Genomic DNA, 23,906 nt, shown 5'->3' with positions numbered 1-23,906 from the left:
ACAGCTTCTTCACACTTCAACTACTGCTCTTTTTTCGTGGTAGGGGTTCTCCCAGAGGACACCCATTGCTTTGTTTCTCCTGCAGAAAGCTAGGTAAGTCTTGTAGGGGAAGGATTTTTACAAGCACTTGGAGGACATCATCTATGTCCAAAAATCTTTCCGATTCTTTCAGACCCTGCCTGGTTCAGCGCTGGACAAATCAGAGGACAAATTTCAACCACGAAAGTTGAAATCTTCAAAATACATGGCATAACTATTTATTGAGAAAACATCTATGTCCCAAAGGATGGAAATTTCTAGAAACTTAAGACACATACTTTTCTGACTGGAGCCATTCGAGGCAGCAAATATTACATGAATGCTACTTCTGGCTGTTGTCTCTATCTTACAAAGCAATGGCCATAGGAAAGGTACTGCAGAGTGGTGATAAAAGACAAAGCAGTAACGGTTAGAGGGGCAGGCCCATTACTGTTAATTTTATACATGCCATTCTAAATTTTGAGGGGAACACCACAAACAACCCACGGTTAAGATGTAAACAGATTCAGCCCTGCCCTGGTTGAGACCAGAGTGGTTAAAACCTGAAGGCTGATTTTTCACTTGAAACCATGCTCCTGTATTTGTCTCTCTTCTCCCATGCATTGCTAATTAGGAGCAGCCCAGGCCCGACATGTACACAGTCCTCTATGGTAAAATTGATTATTGTATTACTATGGCAAAGAAGGAAGTCACTGCATTCAAAATATCAAATTCCGCAAAACCATACATGGCAGCTGTTAGTGTATGCATGGTGGGGGATGGGTAGGTGTGTGAAAATTTTAACCCCCTCCTCTTCAGTGTTCTCACATGTTGCAAACATATACCAGAGGGAGAGAGAAAAGATGCCAAGACACATAAAACAGAAGCCAATGGCAAGGCCACATACAGATTTATTTTTAAGCTTAAAATGTTCCCATGTCATGAGACAGCTCATATACACCATGTTAAGTGAATGTAACTTTGCTTTTGCACTCTTGCAAGCAGAAAACCAGCATTCCCCTACTGCTTGTGTCCTAGCTACTTTTAATTGCATCAGATTAAAAAAATGAAATGAGTCCTGTTTGGCTGTGCTTGAGCCTGCCAAAAGCTCATCACATCCGGTCCAAATATGTCCCAAACCTCACTACCGAAGTTTGCACCCTTGCTTGCTGACTTGCTCAGAGATTATTAGAACGATCTGTTTGAAATTGCTAACTCTACTTACAGGTACCTAAGAACTGCTGACGGCCATGGCAAAGCCACGGCAGTGGCAGTCAACAGCAGCTCTGAGCCGTGTCTTGGCCGAAAAAAACCTGCTCGCAAATCCGGGTTCACGGTGAGTCCCGCTCTGCACTCAACAGACCCAGCACCTCTCAAATGCTCCAAGGTTCATTTTCTCTCATCACCAAACCCCAATGATTAACACCAAACATCTCATCTTAATTCCTTTGTGGGGTTTCAGAATTCTCAACACGTCCCCGTCCAGCCCCTCAGACCTCATGATAACGCAGTCTGTTTTCCAGGAGTCCAGCGACTTGCCTTCAAAAAGAGTTTAGTAACCAGCGTAAAACGGACATCTCAACTTCCTGACGTGGGGATCGCGGATTTCACTGGGGTCATGGTGAGCTGGTTTGGGTCACATGTTAAAAAGAGCCGCTGGGAACCACTTATTAACATTTTCTCAAGCAGGAGGGGGTAGGGACGCAAACAAATCGCATACTCATGCACAAACGCTTAGCGACAAGACCATGGTCAGAAGTTCTGCCTGGACTGGAGGAGAAAAAGAAACCACCCAGATCCCCCCTGGTTTTGGGGAGAGGTGAGATGACGTCATGCGTCCTTACCTTTCTGAAACGGACCAGGGCGCCTGGCACCAAGCGCTGACCTGCGGCCGCCCAAGCCGGGAGTCATTTTGGGTGTTGCGCATGTGCCTCCCTAGAAAATTCCGACCACATTCTACTAGCTCTCTGCACGCCAATCATGACAAGCCTCCACTGGAACTCTCACGAGTCTGAGAAGGGGCAGCGGGGGGATACAGGCAAGGGAGCGAGTGAAAGAGAAAGAGCGGTCACCGCCACTGCGCACCGTCTGGAAGGGGAGTCACATGTCGCCAGGGGCCATTCCTGCCGCATTACACATGCGGAGTGTAAATGGCAAACACTATCAGTCGATGTTTACGCCACATGTTCTCAGCCTCTTCACATATCAACACCCAAGCCAGCTCCAGGGAGATAGGTCTCCTGGGAACATGCCTGAAGGAGGCAGCCTTGGGCTCAGCCTGCTACTGCTTTCTGTAAATTTTCAGTGCTTCTTGGCCTGGCTGATGGCTCTATTTTTTTGGTGTTGGGGCTTTCTTTGTCCACTGTCTTTTTTTTTTTTTTTTAACTCCGTGGACACAGGTGACAGTTTGGTCATGGAGGCCCCCAGAATAATGAGCAACACAACCATGTCAGGCAGCATCGCTGATTTCCTGGAATCAGAACCCCTTGCTGGTGAGGAACAGGGGTGTTACGGGATGATTGTCAGTTTACCACCTTCTCTGCCCCATGGTTACTGCGAAAAACATGATTCTCCTCTCTCAGCAGTGGCAGGGTGATTCTGCTGGCTGGGGACATTTGGTCCCGTCAGGACCCAGATTGGGGGCATTGGAATCTGCTGGATAGAGACCAGGGGTGCTGCGACATTCCTACAATGCTCAGGGCAGATTGTTGGGCTAAGACATCAACCGTGCCCAGCTGAGAAGCCCCCTAAGGCAAAGGCCTCCAAACCATCTTGCAGAAGGTGGGGTGGGCAATGCAGAGCCACAAAGTCCCTGTCTGAGAGTGCACCAGGAAGCTGGGGTCATGTAACAGGGTTGGCCTTACTTATGCCTTTAATTACTGACACACTCGCTCACTATTTTTTTTCCAGGAACCACCATCCTACTATGGCGTGTTTTTGCTTTTGTTTTTTTGTAACTTTTTTTTTTCCAAACCTCACACCATCACACTCGAACAATCCAACCCAACCCAACCCAACTTTGCTGTGATTCTTCCAAATCAAAAACTGCTATCACAGAGACTTTGTCACCTAGAAATGTACAGCGACTGCCATCCAAAGTCTGTCCAGTCTGGGGCAGTCTGAAGTTCATCTGTGGCACCTGCTGCCGCTGTAATCCCCTCCCAAATGGCTCGCTAGGACACGCTTTTTAAAGCTGAAACTTTCACCCCAACAGCTTGTAAATGCCTTGGTGACTGAAGCTTACCAGGTTTTCTGTTTCCCTCAGACCCTGGGAAGGAGGAGGCATGGCAACATCACCTCCTACATACACCACCTCTAGGACCACCATGTCAGCAACAGCGTCCCTCCTGATGAGATTAAGCTGCAGCTCTGAGCAGGGCCCCTCCATAGGCAGAGTGAAACCCAGTCAGGTCCGCCTCGACAGCCTGTTTCCAGGGTCCCTCCCAGTACCCACCTCCCTAGTGAGTGACCAAGAGAGCCCAAGGGCTCCTTCTTTCCTAATTTAGTCATGGCCTGAAGGCTACCAGAGGCTCAGTTGGCTCTTGGCCACTGACTTAGTCCCATACACCCAAGGGCGCCAGTCCCAGCTCCTGACCCATGGGACCCTGCCAGCCTGGCCACAGTTGCATGTCTGCTCAGGCCTTGGCCCCCTCCCATGGTTTGCTAGGTTTCTTCAAGCACCAGGCTCAGTTTCCATCAGTGACAACACATTTTGCCCTTGTTCACTTTCTGTCCTTCTCCTTCGTGCCCAGAACATGGTTAGGGTAAGAGTGCGCGGAAGTTCCAACATACCCATCTCCCCACACCCACACAAAAGGTTATGTGACTCCTGTCCCAACCCCAGGGAAAGCAGCAGCTGGATACTGTGGTTAAGAATCAAGGACCTGGAGTTCAACAGCCATACCTGCCCCAGGAAAGGGAACAGGGTTGTGCCCACCTCCAGGATTATGGTGAAAGGTGTGTGTCCCACACAGCCCAGTGCCTGATGTAGTCATGCTACTGGGGTATCCACAGTATGACAGTTACATAAAGCTCATGAAGATGATTACTAAAATAAAGTTCTCCAACAGATGCATGACCTGAAAAACAACCTCCAGAAAAAGAACATTGAGTACTAGCAGACCTTCTGTGTCGTCCTAACCCTAGCCAGAGACCAGGACACAACAGGACTTGAAGATGTACAAATTTATCATCACTGACTGGAATTCAGGTGAAAGTAGGAAGCCCATATTAAGGACAAACTATATATCAACACCATACCAAGGAAAGAGGGACAGAAGAACAACAGATGATTTTAAGTGGATGTGTTATGTCACTGGCTTTATATATTCTCCTGATTCTCACAAATCTTAAAACAATCACTATCTCCACTCAACAGGGCACCGAGTCTAAAAATGACTCAGTACCTTGCCCAAAGTATCAAAGCTGTCATGAATATGGTCAGTAGAAATTAAGGCATGCTTCAGTTGACTTGTTGTTAGAACATCCTACATGGTACACACGAGCCATAAACATAAATATCATACAGATCTTCAAGGAAGTGGATGCTGCAGGAAAGTAGTGTTCAACATGTACAGAGAGCAGGACCAATGACCAGCAACTCCCAGGGAGAGTAGAATGGAAAGAACTAACCAAGCACAGCACCTTTCTAAGCATGTGACCTTGTGAGAATGGTACCACGAAATCAGTCCTGCTAGGAGGGAAGCCACATCTTCCATCTACCCTCACAGAAATGGTTAAGGGAACAGCACAGCCCTGGACTATCTGCTAGAAATTCAAGCCTATAACTATCTCTTTGGTTATTCCTGTTCCTGCTCCCCAACGAGTGTGAAGGAAAAAGGTGGAACTGGGGTTAGGAAAAGTAGGAGGCACCTCTGGCCTAAATGAAAACCACTGATTGTTAGGATACAATGGGTGCCTCAACGGGGAAGGATACTTTGTCCTTCACACCTGGATTCATGTGCTGCAGTACATGGTATAGTGATCCTCAGGGCAAGTGGGAGAGGTTGTTAAACACAACAATGTAATGACAACACAACTGGTAGGAGTACACAGACCCAGTATATAGGGGACAAAGGCAGGGAAAAGTGGGCAGTCAGTGACTAATGAACATTTTCCTCAGGGTTTGAAGACTTCATCACCCACTCACTAAGGGACACCAAGCCAGTCACCAAATCCTTGTAGCTCGAGATGCCCAAGTGCCAAGTGCAATTATCTCCTGAGATCCATGTGGGATGGGTTCCAGAACCCTGAGAAGACGCCAAGATTCAAGAGTGCACAGTGCCTTATACAAAATGATGTTATATTAGCATATAATCTATGTACATCTCCAGATTACTTATAATACTTGATATAATATACATGTTATATAGAGTTGTTGGGCCCTATTGCACAGGGAACAATGAAAGAGAGAAATATGGACATATCCACTATGGATGATCCTTTTTTTAAAAATGCTTTGGTTGGCAGCGATTCATAACGGGTGAACTATTAAAACCACTTGAGCAAGGATCTCAGAGCATGCCCCACATCTGGGACTTGGGGTGGGTGGGAAACTGGGTGGGGCTTCTCCCTCAATATCCCCCTTTACCTCAGATACAAGAAGGAAACAATATGGACATAATAGTCTTATCCACTTCCCTATAGCCCCTGAACCTTTTTACTGTAATTAACTATGTAAAGATTGTCAACAATATAATTAAAAAAAAAGAATTGAAAAAAAAAATGGTTTGGTTGAACCCACAGATACAGAACTTATGGACACAGAATTGCTTGATCATAGGAACTTAGGGACATCCCAGGTAGCCACTGAAAGCTAATCTTGAGAGGCCTAACCAGCGGTGTTCAAATACTGGCTGCTCTGTCTCTGATGGAGCTTACTGCTAATGTGCCTGGGAAAGCAGCAAAAGATGACTCAAGTACTTGGGCCCCTGCCACCCACGTGCAAAACTAGGATGGAGTTCTAGGGCCCTGCTTCAGCCCAGTCCAGGCCAACGGCTGCAGCCATTTTGAGAGTGAACCAGTAGATCAATCTTTTTTTTTTTTAAAGATTTATTCATTTTTTATTACAGCCAGATATACAGAGAGGAGGAGAGACAGAGAGGAAGATCTTCCATCCGATGATTCACTCCCCAAGTGAGCCGCAATGGGCCGATGTGTGCCGATTCAAAGCCAGGAACCTGGAACCTCTTCCAGGTCTCCCACGCGGGTGCAGTGTCCCAATGCATTGGGCCGTCCTCGACTGCTTTCCCAGGCCACAAGCAGGGAGCTGGATGGGAAGTGGAGCTGCCAGGATTAGAACCGGCGCCCATATGGGATCCCGGGGCTTTCAAGGCGAGGACTTTAGCCTGCTAGGGCACGCCGCCGGGCCCCAGTAGATCAATCTTTAAAAAGTAATGTTAAGCATCCACATACTATTTAATGCTATTTTTAAACCACACACAAACTGTGCATGTTTTAGTACTAAAATTATAGGCATGTGAAAGGTAAAATAACCCATCTTTAAAAACATACTTATTTTTATTGGAAAGACAGATTTACAGAGTGAAGGAGAGGCAGAGAGAGAGATCTTCCATCCATTGATTCACTCCCCAAGCAGCTGCAATGGTCGGTTCTGAGCCAATCCAAAGCCAGGAGCCAGGAGCCTCTTCTGGATCTCCCGCGTAGGTATAGGGTCCCAAGGCCTTGGGCCATCATTGACTGCTTTCCCAGGCCACAAGCAGGGAGCTGGACAGGAAGTGGAGTAGCCAGGATATGAACTGGCACCCAGATGGGATCCCAAACATATAAGGCGAGGATTTAGCCACTAGGCTATCACACTGGGCCCACAATAACCCTTTGATAGGAAAATCTACCAGAGAACACAGAAATACATTTAACATAGCTTCTTTAGATGGTAGTATCACACAGGTGCAGGGTCACAAGGCTTTGGGCCATCCTCAACTGCTTTCTCATAAGCAGGGAGCTGGATGGGAAGCAAAGCAGCTGGGACAGGAACCAGTGCCCATATAGGATCCTGGTGCTTGGAAGGTGAGGATTTAGCCATTGAGCCATCGGGCTGGGCCCTTTCTTCTTTCTCTTTGGGAGAACTTTCCAGTTCTTCTTTAACAGACATCCATTTTTCAGTTAAAAGCAATTTTTAATGAGACAGAAGAATTCAGCTGGGCTGATACTGCCTCCATCAAGCTTGTAGGAATCCTAGGAAACTCCTGGATTGAGCTGTCTGACACAGCTGTTCCAGAGCAGGACTGTCTCTTCAGAAACCACATGATGGAAAGGAAAGACGAGGCACGTACATGGGGCACCCGCATGAGGTACTGCCACATCGGGCTTCATGTGAAGGCCAAGGCAGAGGGCGCAGGAGAACTTCTGCACACATATTCCAATAAGGCTCCTCGCAAAACAGATGGATTGTGCTGGGCCGGTGTCCTGGGATCACAGAGGTTCATTTCACGACTCCAAACCCATCTGCCAACAGGATCAAGGCTGTGCTCATGAAGATTTACTTGGTACATGCTGCAGTCTGATGTCGGCAGCCAGGGTCCTCTTCCCAACCCTCCCCAACACCACAGATCATCAGGTGGCACCAGGTCTTGTAGTCTTCAGTTTAGTAGTTGGATCTCCTCTGCGTGCATGTACCTTTCAGGGTGGAGCTAGGCCTCTGTGCATGTGTGTACTGCATGTGCAGGTACAAAGAGAACAATGACCAATGATAACTGCAGATGAGTCCTGGGTTAGAGACTGCACCTCTCTCATTGGCCGTCTTCTGTTTGCTTCTGTGTTCCCTTGGTAATCTTGTTAGGAACAAAGCTCTACCTACCCTGCCTGGCCAGAGCTGGTTTTTGTATAGTCCCTCCCCCATTCACTGTTGGGAGAAGCCAGGGACTGCTTGGAATGGTCCCATTCTTCCACAAGACAGACAGAGGCTCCCATGGTCTGTGAGCGCAGTGAATGCATATGCAGAGGGCAGAATCTACTGGAAACCACCCAGGGGACTCCACTCTCCTCCCCTCCGGTGCCCTCCTTTCCTCTCCCATGGCCTCTCTTTCTTAGCCCTTTCAAAACAAAGAAGCAACTCCCTCTAATTACTACTTTGTCCTCAAAACTAGAGCTGACTCTGCCCTCCTTAGCAATGCAGGTGGTGCCTGAGGGAGGAGAAAAGTCAGAGCAGAGGAAGCCCCCAGCCTCCGGAGTGGATATTAAATATCAAGGGACGCCTGGAAAGGACCAAGGTAGGAGCCCCGCCTCTTGTTAGAAGAAGATAGGAGAACAAAGGCAGGGTGTGTTGCCAGAGCGAACAAGCCCAGCCTCTGGAAAGGCTCCACCCTGCTCAAACAAAGGCCAGCACAGCCTGTGAGCCAAGGGAGCCAGGCGGGACTGGTGAGTCAGGCAACATGGGAATGAGCCCCTTCTCAGAAAGGAAACGGGCTCTTTATGGAGAGGTAGTTTGAATGCCCATCTGGCTAACTGTTGTTCCTCTGTACTCTCTCCAGGGTCCACAAACAGAAGCCGGAAGTATCGTTAAGTTTTCCAGATTTGCTCTGTAAAGGCGAAACGCATGAGGTTGGCATTTGGTATATGTGGGATATCTGCATTCCACAAAGCAGTGGTTGGGTTCAAGACCCGGCTCTGCTCTTGAAGGCAACTTCCTGCTGTTGCATACCCTGCGAGGTAGCAGGTGTGGTTGGCAGAGATCCTGCTCCGGTGTTGGCCTGGACCAGCCCTGACTGCTTCAGCAATTTGGGGCAGTAAACCTATACATGGTGTCTCCCTTCTCTCTGTCAAATTAATTGATTAATAATGATTTCTTCTGGGCCCAGTGTGATTGTCTAGTGGCTAAATCCTCACCTTGCATGCACCAGGATTCCACATGCACACCGGTTCGTATACCAACTGCTCCACTTCCTGTCCAGCTCCCTGCTTGTGGCCTGGGAAAGCGGTAGAGGATGGCCCAAAGTCTTGGGACCCTGCACCCTCACGGGAGATCCAGAAGAGGCTCTTGGATCTTGGCTTTGGATTAGCTCAGCTCTGGTCACTGTGGCCATTTGGAGAGTGAACCAACAAATGGAAGATTTTTCTGTCTGTCTCTCCTTCACTCTGTAAATCTGCCTTTCCAATAAAGATAAATAAATCTTACTAAACTAAATAAATAAATTTCTTTTACAGAAACAAGTCTGACCATAGCTTCCAGAGACATACTTCTGTCAGGCACATAGTACAGAAGGACCTGTGTATAAATTATCGTCTTTTCTGGGCCCGGCATGGTAGCCTAGTGGCTAATGTCCTCACCTTGAATGGGCCAGGATCCCACACAGGTGTCAAGTTTTTATCCTGGCAGCCCCATTTCACACCCAGGCTCCTGCTTGTGCCCTGGGAAAATAGTTGAAGACACCCCAAAACCTTGGAACCCTGCATCCATGTGGGAGATCCGAAAGAAGCTCCTGGCTCCTGGCTTTGGATTGGCTCCTGGCCGTTGCAGCCACTTGGGGAGTGAACCAGTGGATGAAAGATGTTTGTCTCTCCTCTGTAAATCTGACTTTCCAATAAAAATAAATGAGTCAAAAAAAAAAAAAAAAAGAAAGAAAGAAAATTGTCCTTCAAAAAAAAACCTCTCTACCTGAAATGTCCTTTCTCTAACCTGTACTGCTCAGTAGGGTAGCTATTAGCCTTAAATAGCCATGGAAGTTACTAGGATTAAATTTTGAATCAGCTCCTCAGTTAGAGTAGCCACATTACCACTGCTGAGCAGCCCCATCCTACAGAGCACATTTCAGAACATCTCTGGCAGGCAAGGTTCCAGCAGACAGCACTGCTGGGCACCTCCTGGTTACTAGCTTCTTCTCAACCTGAGGTTCCTTCTGAAAGAAGTCACGCCACACTTTGGAATCTGAAGCCAAACTCTAAACCATGATTGGGTATTTGTCTGCTCCTCCCCCACCCCACTGCAGGATTAGGAATTTAGTGCTAAAATTACATGTCAATGGTATGAAGAGATTAGAAATTTAATTCATTTGCTGTGTTTGGAGGTGAGGCCCTTGGGAAGCGATTAGAGCAGATCAGGTTACCAGGAGGGGTCCCAGTGATTGAGTCCTGGTAGCTTTAGAAGAGACCACGAAGACAGGCGCACTCCGCACCTCATACTGGCTGCACGTCCGCATTGCCTTACTGCCTTGGGACTCTGCCAGCAGGAATGCTGTCTGCAAATGACAAACCAATGGGGAACACCCAAGCCTTGACTATGAGTCTCCAGTACCAGGAGCCAGAACAAACCTCCTTCCATTATGAAGTTAGATATTTCATTCTAGGAACAACCAAACAACAAAGACCCCACCAATGTCCCTTACCTAACTGTCACATCACCTTCTCTAGTTTCTGTTTTATTGCCTGTGCCTCAATGACATTAGGAATCCTGCTTGTCTTTTCTATGTCTTGTACCTAGCACCCAGAACAGTACCTGGCACAAACAAGAGTTCAATGTTGCTGAATAAAATGACTCTTGGTAGGGTCTATTTCATCATTCTGGCATCAGAAGACATGAGTTACCCAAGGTAGCTAGAGGTTATTTTCCATGAGCCCAAACAATATCTGAGCATGGGCCCTTCAGCAGCATCTGGGGAGGCTGAGGGTAGGTAGAAGTGCTGAGGTGGTAGCAGAGGAGCTGAAGCCAGCTGTGTCCAATTCTCCAAGACCACCAGTGCCTTTAATCCCCTGTAGACATTAACAGCACCATGCCCATCATTTCCACTGTCTTCATTCTCTGCTTTTTCAAAAATGCAAATAATTTTTTAGCCATGATTATCAGATATTCTCCAACATGATATCATGTTTCTTTCAAAGGCATGTACAAGAGCAAGTTCCATGATGGGCTGGGCCACAACATAAGGAGTTGGTATTTGAACACTTGGCAGCACACTCTGTGAGTGGGTCCTGAGGAGGAAGAAGACCCACAAGACAACAACTTTGCTTTACTATTCACTTCCAATAAAATTTGAACAATAAGAGCATTACAGTCCATAAAACCTGATCCCTGTGACTAAATGCCAGAGGCATAATAAAGATGTAAAAGGTGAAAAGCCTACCATGTATCACATGTCACTGATCTTTCAAAACAAGCTAAGCACAAAAGTCATCTTTGTTTGCAATAAAAATATTTAGCAATATAATCAGAGCAGTTGAGCATGGAAAGAGTGCATGCTTGGGAGGAGAATAATCAGCAAATAGAACGCACTAGAAGAGTAGGCTGCATCTGGGCTCTGCACCAAGCTACAGAAGAATCTTCACAGTCAAGGATGCTGAAGGGCTGCAGGTTACCAGCTCTTCAGCTTGCCAGGAAACAAGGGAGCAGCTTGGAGCAGCCTTGGCAATCTACCCTCTCATTCATGTCGAGGAAAAATTTGTATTCTTTGCTGTTTTCCCTTTAAATCGCATGTGACAATCGTTTGCTGAGGCATTAACTCATCTCTTAGTGGCATGAATTAACACGTGCAAGTTTACTGTGCAGGATCGCCGCAGAACAATGGGGCTTAAGACTATTGGCAAGGAGATACATCTGTCAGTGCAGCCAAGTTTTAAATCAAGTTCCAATATCCATCTTGAAGTGATTTATGCGAAGTTGGGTCTGCTCTGATACATAAATCATAAGCTAATCATAAGATTGCATAACATCTAGTGCCAGGCAAACAAGACTAGTTCCTACCACCCAGAATCCTCCATATTATCTTTTGTGCAGGCACTTGCACAGCTTGACCAAATGGGAAAAGGTCTGATATGGGAAGGAACGCATCAACTAGATAGACTGGCCAAATCGAACCTCACGAACCATGGGATGACTGGCATCCTAGCCAGGTCACTCTTACCACCATCCTCTGACTCTCAGATTCTCTGGTAGGTAACCAAACCTGAGTTCTCTACCCAGGACAATACTGAAGGTACTCAGGGGTCAAGGACTCCATAATACCCAACACAGTTCTTCCCACATAGTAAAAGTTCATTTAATGTGTTCTGAATCAATAAGCGATTTATACGTTTTCTCTCTCATTGATGAATTTCAGAAATTTCTATCCACATTTGGAATGTGAAGACCAGGCAGTCAAAAATTTGCTCTTGACACTGGGATTTAAAGGTTTAGCATCTTGATCTAACCCAACTGGTCAAAACGTGATGTTCAGAGTAAACCAGACTGGACTCATAAACCTGTAAATGGCCCAAACTTATCCATTCGCATATCCTAAGCCACCACCAGAGTCAGGAATCCGCCTTCACTGTCACAGACACATGTCGGTGCATTAAGGATCAGAGCAGAGAAGTGGCTGCTGACTAATGCTGTCTCTCCAGCCTGAACCAAAACCAGCTGCCCTCACAGCTACCCCAAACTTGAAGAGGCTGGACCTTGGCAACTCAGGGTAGCTCAGGGCCAGACCAAGGTGGCTGGGTAACCAGGGAGGAGTCGTTTTCCTTTGATAGTTATATTTTCAATGCAGAGATGGTGCTTACTGGCCAACCAATTAAAGCTACCCCTTGAGGCAAGAACAAGTGGCATCAAGCAAGAAGGGCTTTTCAGTGTCTCAACATGAACCGGCAGCAAGCAAAAGTCTCACACCATTTTCCTGTGAAAGTCTACACCAGATCAGCCTCCCATATGGTCACTAATCTAAAATAAATAGAAAACTTGCCTTAATATTCCTGAACTGCAAATGTCTACATTTCATCAGGCAAATAACATGGCTGTTGAACACAAATACATAATTGTATACAATAAACATATAATAGCTAATTCCCATAAGGGGAGAGGAGTTGTGTTAGGTTACTTGGATGAACTCTCTGGCTGCAACAACTCTGGCTAATCACTTAAACACAGTGAAGAGTTGAAGACAGCACAGCCCTGCCAGGCCCACATGGGTGCACACCTGACCCCAACCAATCAGCCCGAGGATTATCTTAGTCCCAAAGCTGCTTTCGCCTTGTAGACACTGCAAGGGTACAGATGACAGAGGTCAGGGCCCTGAACATGCCCAGCATAGAAACTCTCACAGGGCACCTGTACTGGCATTGTACTGGGACCCAAATGGCTAAACCCTCAGGAGAAGGATGAGCCAGAACTCCTCTATCACTTGCTATCCCCTCACCCAACACCACAGGGCCAGAGAGAAACCAGAGCGGAGCAGAAGAAAAAGGAAAGAGCAAATGTACTCCTGAGATGTGTCCATAGCCTTGCCCTTGGAGGGTTGCACCTGCCGGGACACAGACACAGGTGGGCTAGGAATTTCATTTGTGGCAATTTCAGAAAGAAACAGCAGTGCAACAGCACACTTATCCCAAATTCTAGGGAAATGCCACAAATAATTTCTTCAGGCTAATAATCAGCAAAATAGTCAGGTAATAAGGAAATAGATAATCATGCACATGAGGAAATAAGGCGACATTAGCGCGAACACATAAACGGCAGAGAGCAGAAACCAGCCTGGACAGGTCTCAGACACAAACCAGTTAAGTTTCTGCAGGCTGACCACATGAAAAAGGAAGCAGCAGGCTTGCAAACATCTGCAGAGTACTCAAAACTATAAAAACTGACTTGGTCGATCTAGAAAAGGATCAAACGGAACTTTTGGAAAGATTTAGTGACAAATAAAAATCTTGAAAGAAGCGTTTGGCAAAATGATTACAAACAATAGAAAGGCGAGAAGGAACAGAGCTTGGATTACAGGAAACAGCCTAAAAAGACAGCAAAAACAATGACAACACAAAACAACACATTTACTATACCGAGGAGACAGTGCAAAGCTCTAACAGGCGTTTGAATAGAGTGCTAGAAGGGAAGTCACAGGGATCAGGACGGACATGGAACAGATAAAAAGCAGAAATTTTCCAGAATGACTGAAAGGCATTCACACAGTTAAATGACCAGAAAATCTCAGGCAGAATAAATATAAAAGAATGTATAGCTGGACACATCATAGTTACCAGCAATCAGAACCCCCCCCCCAAAAAAAGATTTAAAGATACATAGACTACCTTAAAAAGAATGAGGTTAGACTGAAAAATGGTATTTCAGGCTTGGTGTGATGATTCACTGGCTAAATCTTCACTGCATGTGCCAGGATCCCAAATGGGTGCTGGTTCATGTCCCTGCCGCTCCACTTCCCATCCAGCTCCCTGCGTGTGGTCTGGGAAAGCAGTAGAACACAGCCCAAAGTCTTGAGACCCTGTACCCACGTGGGAGACCCGGAAGAAGCTCCTGGTTTCTGGCTTCAGATTGGCTCAGCTCTGGCCTTTGCAGACACTTGGGGAAAGAACCAACAAATGGAAGATCTTGCTCTCAGTCTCTCCTTCTCTCTGTAAACCTGCCTTTTCAAAAAAGATAAATAAATCTTTTTTTAAAAATTATCTTTATTTGTAACTACCAAACTATAAACCATGCAGGTGTCTTTCAGTAGGTGATTGCATAAACTATGGCATATCTAGACCTTGGAATAATATTCAGCACTAAAACCAAAAGACTTACCAGGTTACAAAAAAGACACAGAAGAACTCTAAGTGAATATCACATGAGTGAAAGAAGTCAGTGTGAAAAGGCACTTGTCATGTGACTGCAACTACGAGGCAGCCTGGAAAGGCCAAAATACGGAGATAGCAAAAAAGTTAAGTGGTTGCCAAGAGCTAGAGGAGAAGAGGAAGAGCACATAGGCCTTGCAGAGCAGTGAACATTGCCACACGGTGCTACAGTGATGGATCTCTGAGATTATGCATTTCTCCAAACACCTGGGATGCACAACACCCAGAGTGAACCTCTGTGTAAAGGAGGAAGTGCCAAGGTGGGTTCTGTGATTGTAACTAATGTATCGCTCAGGGGAGGGATGCGGTTGGTGGGCTTCCCAGCACACAGGAACTCTACATCTTTTGCAGTTTTGCTGTGACCCTAGGGAAAAATCAGTTCACCTTAGAGAAGTCCTAATTTCAACACCAATCGTTTTTTCATTTGTACTTTGCAATTTCAATATTATATATATATATAATACATAATATATAGATTATTTCTCTAGCGAGTATTTTTTTATTTTTATGCTTTTGAAAAATTCATTTATTTTTAATTGGAAAGGCAGATCAGATTTATGGAGAGAAAGAGAGACGGAGGATAGAGAAAGAACTTCCATCTGCTGGTTCACTCTCCAAAAGGTTAGAGCGACCAGAGCTGAGCCAATTTGAAGCCAGAGCAACTTCTGGCTCTCCCATATGGGTACAGGGTTCCAAGGCTTTGGGCCATCCTCGACTGCTTTCCCAGGCCACAAGCAGGGAGCTGGATGGGAAGTGGAGCACCCTGGACACAACTGGCAACCATATGGGATCCTGGCACATGCAAGGTGAAGATTTAGCCAGTGAGTCATCATTCTGGGCCCTCTCCACAGATTATTTTATCCAACCTCCAGCTGCAGACAAGTAAATTATTATCTTACCACTCTCTGTGCTATGTGACTTAAGTCTAATGAAGTTAAAGGATTTATCCAAGCTCATATTGGTTTTAATAAGACGGTTTCATTAAAAAATAAATTCCTAGTTTTTCACTTTCTCTGTCTGCCCACTCCATACATCACAAACATCACAAGCAGCAAGAAGGATTTCTTGCTGCTGTCCCTGCTGCACTGAGATAGCTCCAGAGTTCACTCTACAGCCCCCGCCCCTTGTCTATGCTGCTTGTTTAAGAAAGACAGGACAGTGGCCACAAGCAGGTGAGTGCCTGTAATTAGCAATGCTTTTGCAAGACTCACCCTTAACACTGATGCAACCACACACATCAAATGGCGCAACAGCAGGGATTTAAAAACGGGACATATCCTCAAGTCTGGACATGTATGTGCCTTCCCAACAAGACGTCCACCAAAAACAATGCTGCTAAAACCACACTGAAACCCCCCCCACAAAAACCCATGCATCACCCCCAAAAAGGGACAGCATGATAGTCGAGAAGAAGAGCCCCTGCCCCAGAGCAATAAATGAGGTCAGAGAAGGAGCTTGCCCAGAGTGGGCGAGGAGAGCAGGAACATAAATAACATCACTGACTTAACAAATAACCTACAGAAAACTTTTGCTTTATAGAAAGCAAGGGATGGTACAAGAAGGATTCCTCCAGACTGCTGCCAGAATCCGGGAACCTAACACATCCCTTCTGTTCGGATTGCAGGAACCCAACAACCTGAGCCATCGCCTGCTGCTCCTGGGCTGGGCACTGCCAGTAAGCTAGAACTGGGATCAGTCCTAGGACTTGAACCCATGTACTCTGATATGGACTGTGGGCATCCTAACTGGAGGGAACTACTAGAACAGAGACCCACTCCTACAGATTTTTTTTTTTTTAATAGAAACAACTTTGTCTTGGGAACACTGTGGTACAGCACATTAAGCTACAACACTGGCATCCCAAACAAGGCCCACTTTGAGTCTCAGGTTCCCTGCTTAAAATCCAGCTCTCTACTAATGTGCCTGGAAAAGCAGATGATGGTCCAAGTTCCCAGGCTCTTATCACCCACTTGAGAGACCCACCTGGAGCTTGAGGCTCCTAACTTCAACTTGACCCAGTCTCAGCTATTTGGGGGAGTAAACCAACAGGTGGAAGATATGTCTTTCCTCTCTGTAATTCTTACTTTCAAATAAATAAATCTTTAAAAACAACTTGTCTTAATACCAATACAATTAAAAAAGCGACTTCATCTATTTGTAATTTTCTATGCAATTTCCTAGGCAAGAAAAGCAGCTGTCAAAAAAGCACAGATTTCCAACTTCATTCACTGGGATCTATCCACTTTTCCTAAGTCCCTTTTATTCTCAATTTCTGGGCAAACTCTGTCACTCCATGGAACGCTCAAACAAGGACACTCCCTTCATGCACGTTAACAACATTGGAGTAGATCTGAAAAGTTGCAAAGCCAAATCACACCCCTACAATGAGAGCCACAGTTGTTAAAAAGCATGGCCAGCTTCACTGCAGCTGTCCGAGCTACAGCTAGTCCTAGTGGGTTCATTTTAGGGCATCTCTACAATGTACCCTGCAATGAGGATGTGACAATAGTGTGGAGTTTTTGCAGATCCCTTAGTCCTCACATCACCTGGCAACGAGAGCATGAAGAGACACAAGGAGGAGACAGCAGAATGAAGAAGAAATAGCTATTCTCCAAGGTACAGAGAAAAGAGGAAATAGATTTCAGCCACAATGGGGGAAAAATATACTTTTTAGCAATCTAATTGAAAGAATGAGCCAAATGGAGAGAATGTTTCTGTTTATATCCCGGATCTGCTGCTGCTACAACTACCTTTCAGATGAGTGTCTCCAAGGAGTCTCTTAAAAGTCATCCCTATGGCAGAGAGATCATTAGAGAATGCCCCGCCTTCCAACCTTGAACTTGCCATCTAGCACTCAGAGACAAGTTTTGCACAAGAAGTTCAAAGAATCTGTACACGTTACTTCAGATGGCTGAGTCCTTGGTTACCTGCTCTTGCACTGACAGCACTGACCGTTCTAATGACAAATATCCAGCCCTGGTGGCAAATCAAGCTGCTCCTCCCTTCTCTGACTTTAAAGGCCACACTCTGTCGTCCAAAAGGAAATGACCCCCTCCCTTGCTCTGACTCATTTCATCAGTCCCAGTTCACAGATGAGAAGGCTCAGGCAGGACAGGGCAGCAGGTGAAGCAGGATTTCAACTCTCACTCTCAAAGAGGACCACCTTGATGGAAATGCAGATACCCCTTAGTTCCCCGAGGCAGAGACCCATCAGGCCCTTCCTCCCTTCTATCCAGGAGTGTTCCTTGGCTTTTTGCCAGGCCTCATGCTGCCAGAGCTTAATGGAGACCAATTAAGCTGGTGTGTCAGTGTCAGCAGCTTGTGGCTACCCACTCAGTCCCAGCCAATTAAGAGCCTCTGTCACCAAGTCAGGAGCTTAGTGATCAGCCCAAGGCACCGGATCCACCCTGTCAAGGAACAACAGCAAAGGCCCAGAACAAAACAGGCAGGTCCTCGGAATGAACAGTCCAGCTAGCAGAGCAGGTGACTGTGATAATGACTCCCCTGCACGTGTGCAGAACACTGTACTTACTTGAATGTCCCCTTCATTAATCCTTCCTCCTCTGTTCCTCTAGTGGTTGTAATCCCTCCCTGCAGAGAAAACAGGAGAGCTGGCAAGGGAGAGGGGCTTAGAATGTCAACAGTCCCACCCTCTTGCCGGTCCGTGTGGTGGATGTGGGAAACAGGAAGATGTGAAGAGCATTGCTTCCTTGTGGCAGGGCCGCGGGGAGCTCCCCGCTGTGCAGCAGGGCTCCGGCGGAATGTTGCTTTGACCACCTGAATGCAGCCCGCTTCCCATTGCATGGACACCGGACTATCCCACTGAGATATCTGTGGTTTATTTAGGCATTGTCTGCCTCTGCGGAGTTAACAGTTAACGTATAGTATCTGTGCGAGCTTGGAAGCTGATGTTGCTGATATTGCTTTTAGCAATAAGGTTTCTCACTATTGCTGCCACGGCTGCCCCCTTTGATCCTATGCTAATCAAAGGCATAGCAGTTACCTTTGTTTAGAATCCTCTTCCATTGACCTTATGCTAATCAAGGGTGCTAGTCTCCATGTATAGGGGGAACCCATTCTTTCCCTCTTTATTTGATCTTTGGGTCCTGCCTCCTGTGTTGCATTTCCTCCCTTGGCTGATTTGGAGTGAGGATTGTAGTAGGAATGTGTTACTGATTGATAGGCGCCAGCATGGATAACATCCTGCCTTAGGTGAAACAAACAGCAGAGTTGGCCTTGGTAACACCCACTTGACCATGACGTGGAAAGTCTGAGCCAGAGTTTGACTGATTCTGTATAAATAAAGCGGACGGCTTTATTGCATAGTCCACTATCATCATGGAATTCTAGTGGTCCGTCTCTTTCTTTATCCTCTCTTCACGCCTCATCCACGCACCCTTCGCGAGTTCCGAACCCCGGGCCGGAGCTGGACTCCGGCACCCTCTGCTTATGGAGTGAGAGGCCTGCACACATACACACACACACCCCTTGTTTATGGCTTTGCCAAGACAACCTCTCAGACTTGACCATCTTCCCTCACACACCTGCAGCTTCTGCACTGCATGCTGAGATTAGTGGTTCCTTTGTGTGTTCTTAGAGATGCTTCTGAGCACAGAAACATGTTGAAATGTAACAAGCTCTTATGTTCTCACCATCCAGAACCAACCAACAGGTTGGTGTAGCTAGGTTTTACCTTCGGGTATGCTGTAGGACAGTTAATAGTTGTCTATAGAAAACCATTTGCCTCACAATGCATCACGCAGAGTTCAGCCTTTCTCACTGGTGTATAATGTGCAGCCAACACAAGCCCAACCCACTTAGGCTCATGTCAGCTTCCCTGCTCCCCATGTGCCTTTTGGAAATAAGCAACACTCAGGAAATATGTTGGATTTTTGAAGCTACGTAATCATATTACCATCACATAATAAGAACTTTCTTACTCTCCATTCTTCTGTTGCATTTGCTTTTCCTATCTATGGCACTGGCTGAGCCCTCTGCACAATGTTTAACAGCAGCAGTAAGATCTACTGTTGCTCATTGAGAAAGCACTGTGTTGAACACAGGGTGTAACTGTGTTTTTGATGTTCTTAGATTACATCTTCTCAGCTAGTGAGCTCCTTTAGAAGAAGGCCTGAATCGGGCCCGGCGGCGTGGCCTAGTGGCTAAAGTCCTCACCTTGAAAGCCCCGGGATCCCATATGGGCACCGGTTCTAATCCTGGCAGCTCCACTTCCCATCCAGCTCCCTGCTTGTGGCCTGGGAAAGCAGTCGAGGACGGCCCAATGCATTGGGACCCTGCACCTGCGTGGGAGACCCGGAAGAGGTTCCAGGTTCCCGGCTTCGGATCGGCGCGCACCGGCCCGTTGCGGCTCACTTGGGGAGTGAATCATCGGACGGAAGATCTTCCTCTCTGTCTCTCCTCCTCTCTGTATATCTGGCTGTAATAAAATGAATAAATCTTTAAAAAAAAAAAAAGAAGAAGACCTGAATTGCATGCAGTTTCCTGCCCACTGTGGCATGGGGCTTTCACACAGTAGGTACAAAATGATTATTTACTAATTGCTAACAAATGTTCAAGGGCCACTACTGCAGAGTTTATTTCTTTTACTGACCTTTGCTATTGTCTAGCTCTAGCAAATGTGGTGGTACTAGGACATTTGGTCATATTTTTAGTTCACTTATATATTTGAATGGCATAAAGAAAGACACAGAATCAAAGAGAAAACGTCCATAAGTTAGTTCACTCTCCAAATACTTGTAACAGTCAGGGCTGAGCCACGCCCAAACCAGGAACTCTTTCTGGGTATCCCTTGTGAATAGCAGGGACCCAAGTACTCGAGTCATCATCTGCTGTGAGGTGCATTAGTAAATGCATTAGCAGGAAGCTGGATTGGAAGCAGAGACAGGATTCAATCCCAGCCACTCAATGCAGGATGCAGATGTCCCAAGTGCCAGATGGCTTTAAGATGAGTTTTCATGTGTGTGTGTGTGTGTGTGTGTGTAGGGGGAGCAGGGTGCATGAACACATGTGCACCTATTTGCTGGAGCCTCTAATGAGGCTCTAGGGTTTCTGGGAAGTTTGAGGGTGCCCTGGTGGCTGCTAAGCCCTCTCCACCCCAGTCCTGTTCATCCCATCTGAACAAGGCTTATTCGCACAGTCACTGGTCCCAGACGCACCAGGACCTGCTCCTTGGAGCTGAGTGTGCAGCCCAGCAGGAGTGAAGCCACACACTTCTGGCTGCTCAGAGAGCATGCAATTTCCAGGCGTGCGGTCAGCACAACCCCCTGAAGCTGTGCACACAAAACAGGAATGCCAGGTGACGAGAAAATGCCCTTGGTGAAGCAGAGAGGAAGCCTGGCTCCAGCACACTTCCTTCATGTGCGCAGGCCAGCTCTGCAGGCGCTGAAACTCCGGTGTCTCTCGGCTCGCCTACCTCATGCATACAGGAGAGGAGGAACTGGCCAGGGGCCACTCGGGGTCACCACCACCCTCACCCCCAAGCTCCCCTTAGCCTTGTCCATGAAAACTGCTGGGAGAAGGGAGCTGGAAGTGAAATTACAGAAACTGGCGGCAGCTGCCAGCCTGCTGAAGTGGGGTCAGGGGCACATGGTACAGGGGAGGGCACACTGCTCTGGGAAGAGCAGGGTCCAAGTCTCAGCCCCGACACTCACTTGCCATGTCATCACAAGAACTTTTCAGCCTCTAAGTGCCTATCTGAAAAATGGGGATAGCTGCTACAGCCCCAAGAAGGATGCCAGCATGGGACATTTCCCTGAAGGAAATGGCAGTGGGCTTACAGGATCCCAGCAAGCTGAGAGGCTGGGCTAAGTCACGAATTAGCCTTAGCCAGAAAGACACACAAAACTCTGTTGGCAGTATCGCTCCTCACACCACCTCAGCCTGGGTCAGAACAGCCTGCCCAATGCAGGGCAGACTGGCTGGACAGCGGGTCGGGCTTGGAGGGTCTCTCGCTGGTCCCACTAGCCCACCCACCTTCCGCACCTCTCCCTGCCTCCTCACACCCAAGCAGGAACACAATTCCCCTCCTCTCCCTTTGCACTGGACTTGCCAGCACTCCAGGGGGGAGGGATGAGGGAGGCTGAAGCAGCTCCCAGTGTGTCCCTCCTTCACAGGTTCCTCATGCCCCAAGCCCCGGTGGAGAACCTCACTGCGGCTGAAACCCTTCAGTGGCTCACGTGTCCTGAACAGCAGAAGTCAACCCTGAGAACACTGTGCATAAAGAAGGTGCCAGACACCAAAGGCCAGCTGCCATATGCCCCTGTTTCTGTGACATCTCCAATGAGGTAGGGGCAGAGAGCAGAGGAGTGGGAGTAACTGGTGAATGGGGACTGGCTCTCCCTGGTGTGTGATATAAAGGTTCTGACACCAGACAGGGGTGATACTACACAATATTGTGGGTGTGATTACAACACGATGGTTAAAATAGTGACTTTTATCTTATGGGTATTTTAACACACACACACACCCCACAAAACATTAAGGCTAAAAAGATAGAAATATCTAGCCCAAGGGTGTGTAGCTGGGAAGTGTGCTTATCAGAGTTCAACCTCTCTCTTCAGTTTCAACAGTCAAAGCAGAGTCCGGCTCTGTAATTTCAAGAGTCAAGAGAGAACTACTCAGGCCCGACTGACGTGGTAGCCTGGTGGCTAAATCCTTGCTTGCAACTACCAGGACCCCATATGGGCACCAGTTCATGTCTTGGCTTTTCTATTTCCCATCCAGATCCTTGCATGTGGCCTGGGAAAGCAGTCAAGGATAGCCCAAAGCCTTGGGACCCTGCACCCATGTGGGAGACCTGGAAAAAGCTCCTGGCTTCAGATCGGCTCAGCTCCAGCCACTGTGCCCACTTATGGAGTGAACCAGCAGATGGAAGAGCTTTTTCTCTGTCTCTCCTTCCCTATGTAAATATGCCTTTCCAATTAAAAAAATTTTTTTTAATGTTTTAAAAAAAGGGAAAGTGCCTCCTGTTGCCCGACACCTCCTCAAGGATGCAGGCCTCTCCCACACAACACAAACAGCAGGAAGGTATAGTTCCCCTGGTGTCTATCCTGGCTGCTTTATGGGTGCCGGTTTGAGCTCCACAGCTCAGTATCTAGTGAGCTCTTTGTGGAGGTCACCTGAGCTCCAGCAATTGAGGAATCCCCTGGTTAAGAAAAAGAAAGAAAAAGAAACAGCAGTGGCCCCCTGGTAGGCAGCAACCCACTCAGCTGCCCCTAACACGCACGCACGCTCCCTAACAGATGTCACTGTTCCTAACCTCTGTGGTCCACTGCCGGTGACACTGGCCTCAATCATGCCATAACGGTAGGCCAGCTCCAGGCCCTTCCCTTGGGGCTCACGCACCTGACCTTGCCGTGGAACCTGAACTGTGTCAGTGTTTTTCCCAGTGTTTGCTTGCATTTTAGCTGAAAAGTTCTCACGTTCTTTTGGTCAGCAAAACATAACACAGCCAGCCCCCTTTTGCCACTGATTCAATCTCAGGAAATGCCTTTTTTGCCACAGAATGACGGAGCCCTTGCTGCCCATTGTTCTCCCACTGAGGAAAACAAAGGTTACCTCCACTCTGCACTTACGTGCTCACAACAGAAAGTTTCAAGTCTCTACCCCAAACAAACATTGAGTGCACATCAAAAGGGGTTGTGGGCTGCATTTTACTGGAGCAGGTCTGTAAGTAAAAGGACATTAAATTCAAAGCTAGAGCTTAAGATTGTAGGCATATAAAGTTTAAAACCAGTTTTTTTTGTTTTTATTTTTGTTGTTGTTTCAAAAGAACTAAGGGTTTCAGTTTTCTTTTTCTCTCTCATTTTAGTCTGCATAAGAACTAGCAAGAAACTTCTTAAAATTTCCTAGAGTGAAAAACCATGGCTCTGGGCAAGTCTTCCAACCCTTCTCATTAACCTTCCCATCCACAACAGACCCTTGGAGGAGCCTGGGAAGTGCTGAGTAACAAGCCCTAGGTGTGTAGGACGCCCAATCTCTGCAGGCAAGGAGGGAGCAGGGATGTATCAACTAGCCCTGCACAGCAGATCGGCTGGCCCTACAGATGGCCTCGTGTCCACAGCAGAACAAGGGATTTCAACTTCAGATGACAAATGCAAGTAAGATGCAACCAGGTGGGGTTTATCTTTACAAAGCATTTTTATAAACATATTCTATGCTGAAATTAGTTCCAAACTAATCATAAGTCACGGAAACAGTGCAGAGAGGTCTCCGTCCTTACCCCCCAACTTCTCCAGTGTAGCATTTCTCGCAGTTTTGCTTTCCACGGCTTCAGCTACTGTGGCCAACTGGGGTAGGAAAGCACTAAATGGAGCGTT

At 47.0% G+C, this 23,906-nt stretch overlaps 1 protein-coding gene across 5 annotated transcripts in view; it reads right to left on the bottom strand.

Annotated features, from left to right (window-relative positions):
* RBM20 (RNA binding motif protein 20) overlaps positions 1 to 23,906 on the bottom strand; it is a 185,796-nt gene that overhangs the window by 68,392 nt on the left and 93,498 nt on the right. The window contains exon 1 of one of the 5 annotated variants that reach the window (XM_058671389.1): positions 1,863 to 2,005. The exons of the other annotated variants lie outside the window; for them this stretch is intronic. Coding sequence (XP_058527372.1) covers positions 1,863 to 1,945 — 83 coding nt within the window. The 5' untranslated portion in view covers positions 1,946 to 2,005. Of the gene's footprint in view, positions 1 to 1,862; positions 2,006 to 23,906 lie in introns of those variants that run through there. 5 annotated transcript variants of the gene reach the window in all.

The sequence above is a fragment of the Ochotona princeps genome, chromosome 13 (assembly GCF_030435755.1).
Source record: "Ochotona princeps isolate mOchPri1 chromosome 13, mOchPri1.hap1, whole genome shotgun sequence".
Taxonomy (NCBI): Eukaryota; Metazoa; Chordata; class Mammalia; order Lagomorpha; family Ochotonidae; genus Ochotona; species Ochotona princeps.
This window is presented reverse-complemented; position numbering and strand designations above follow the sequence as displayed.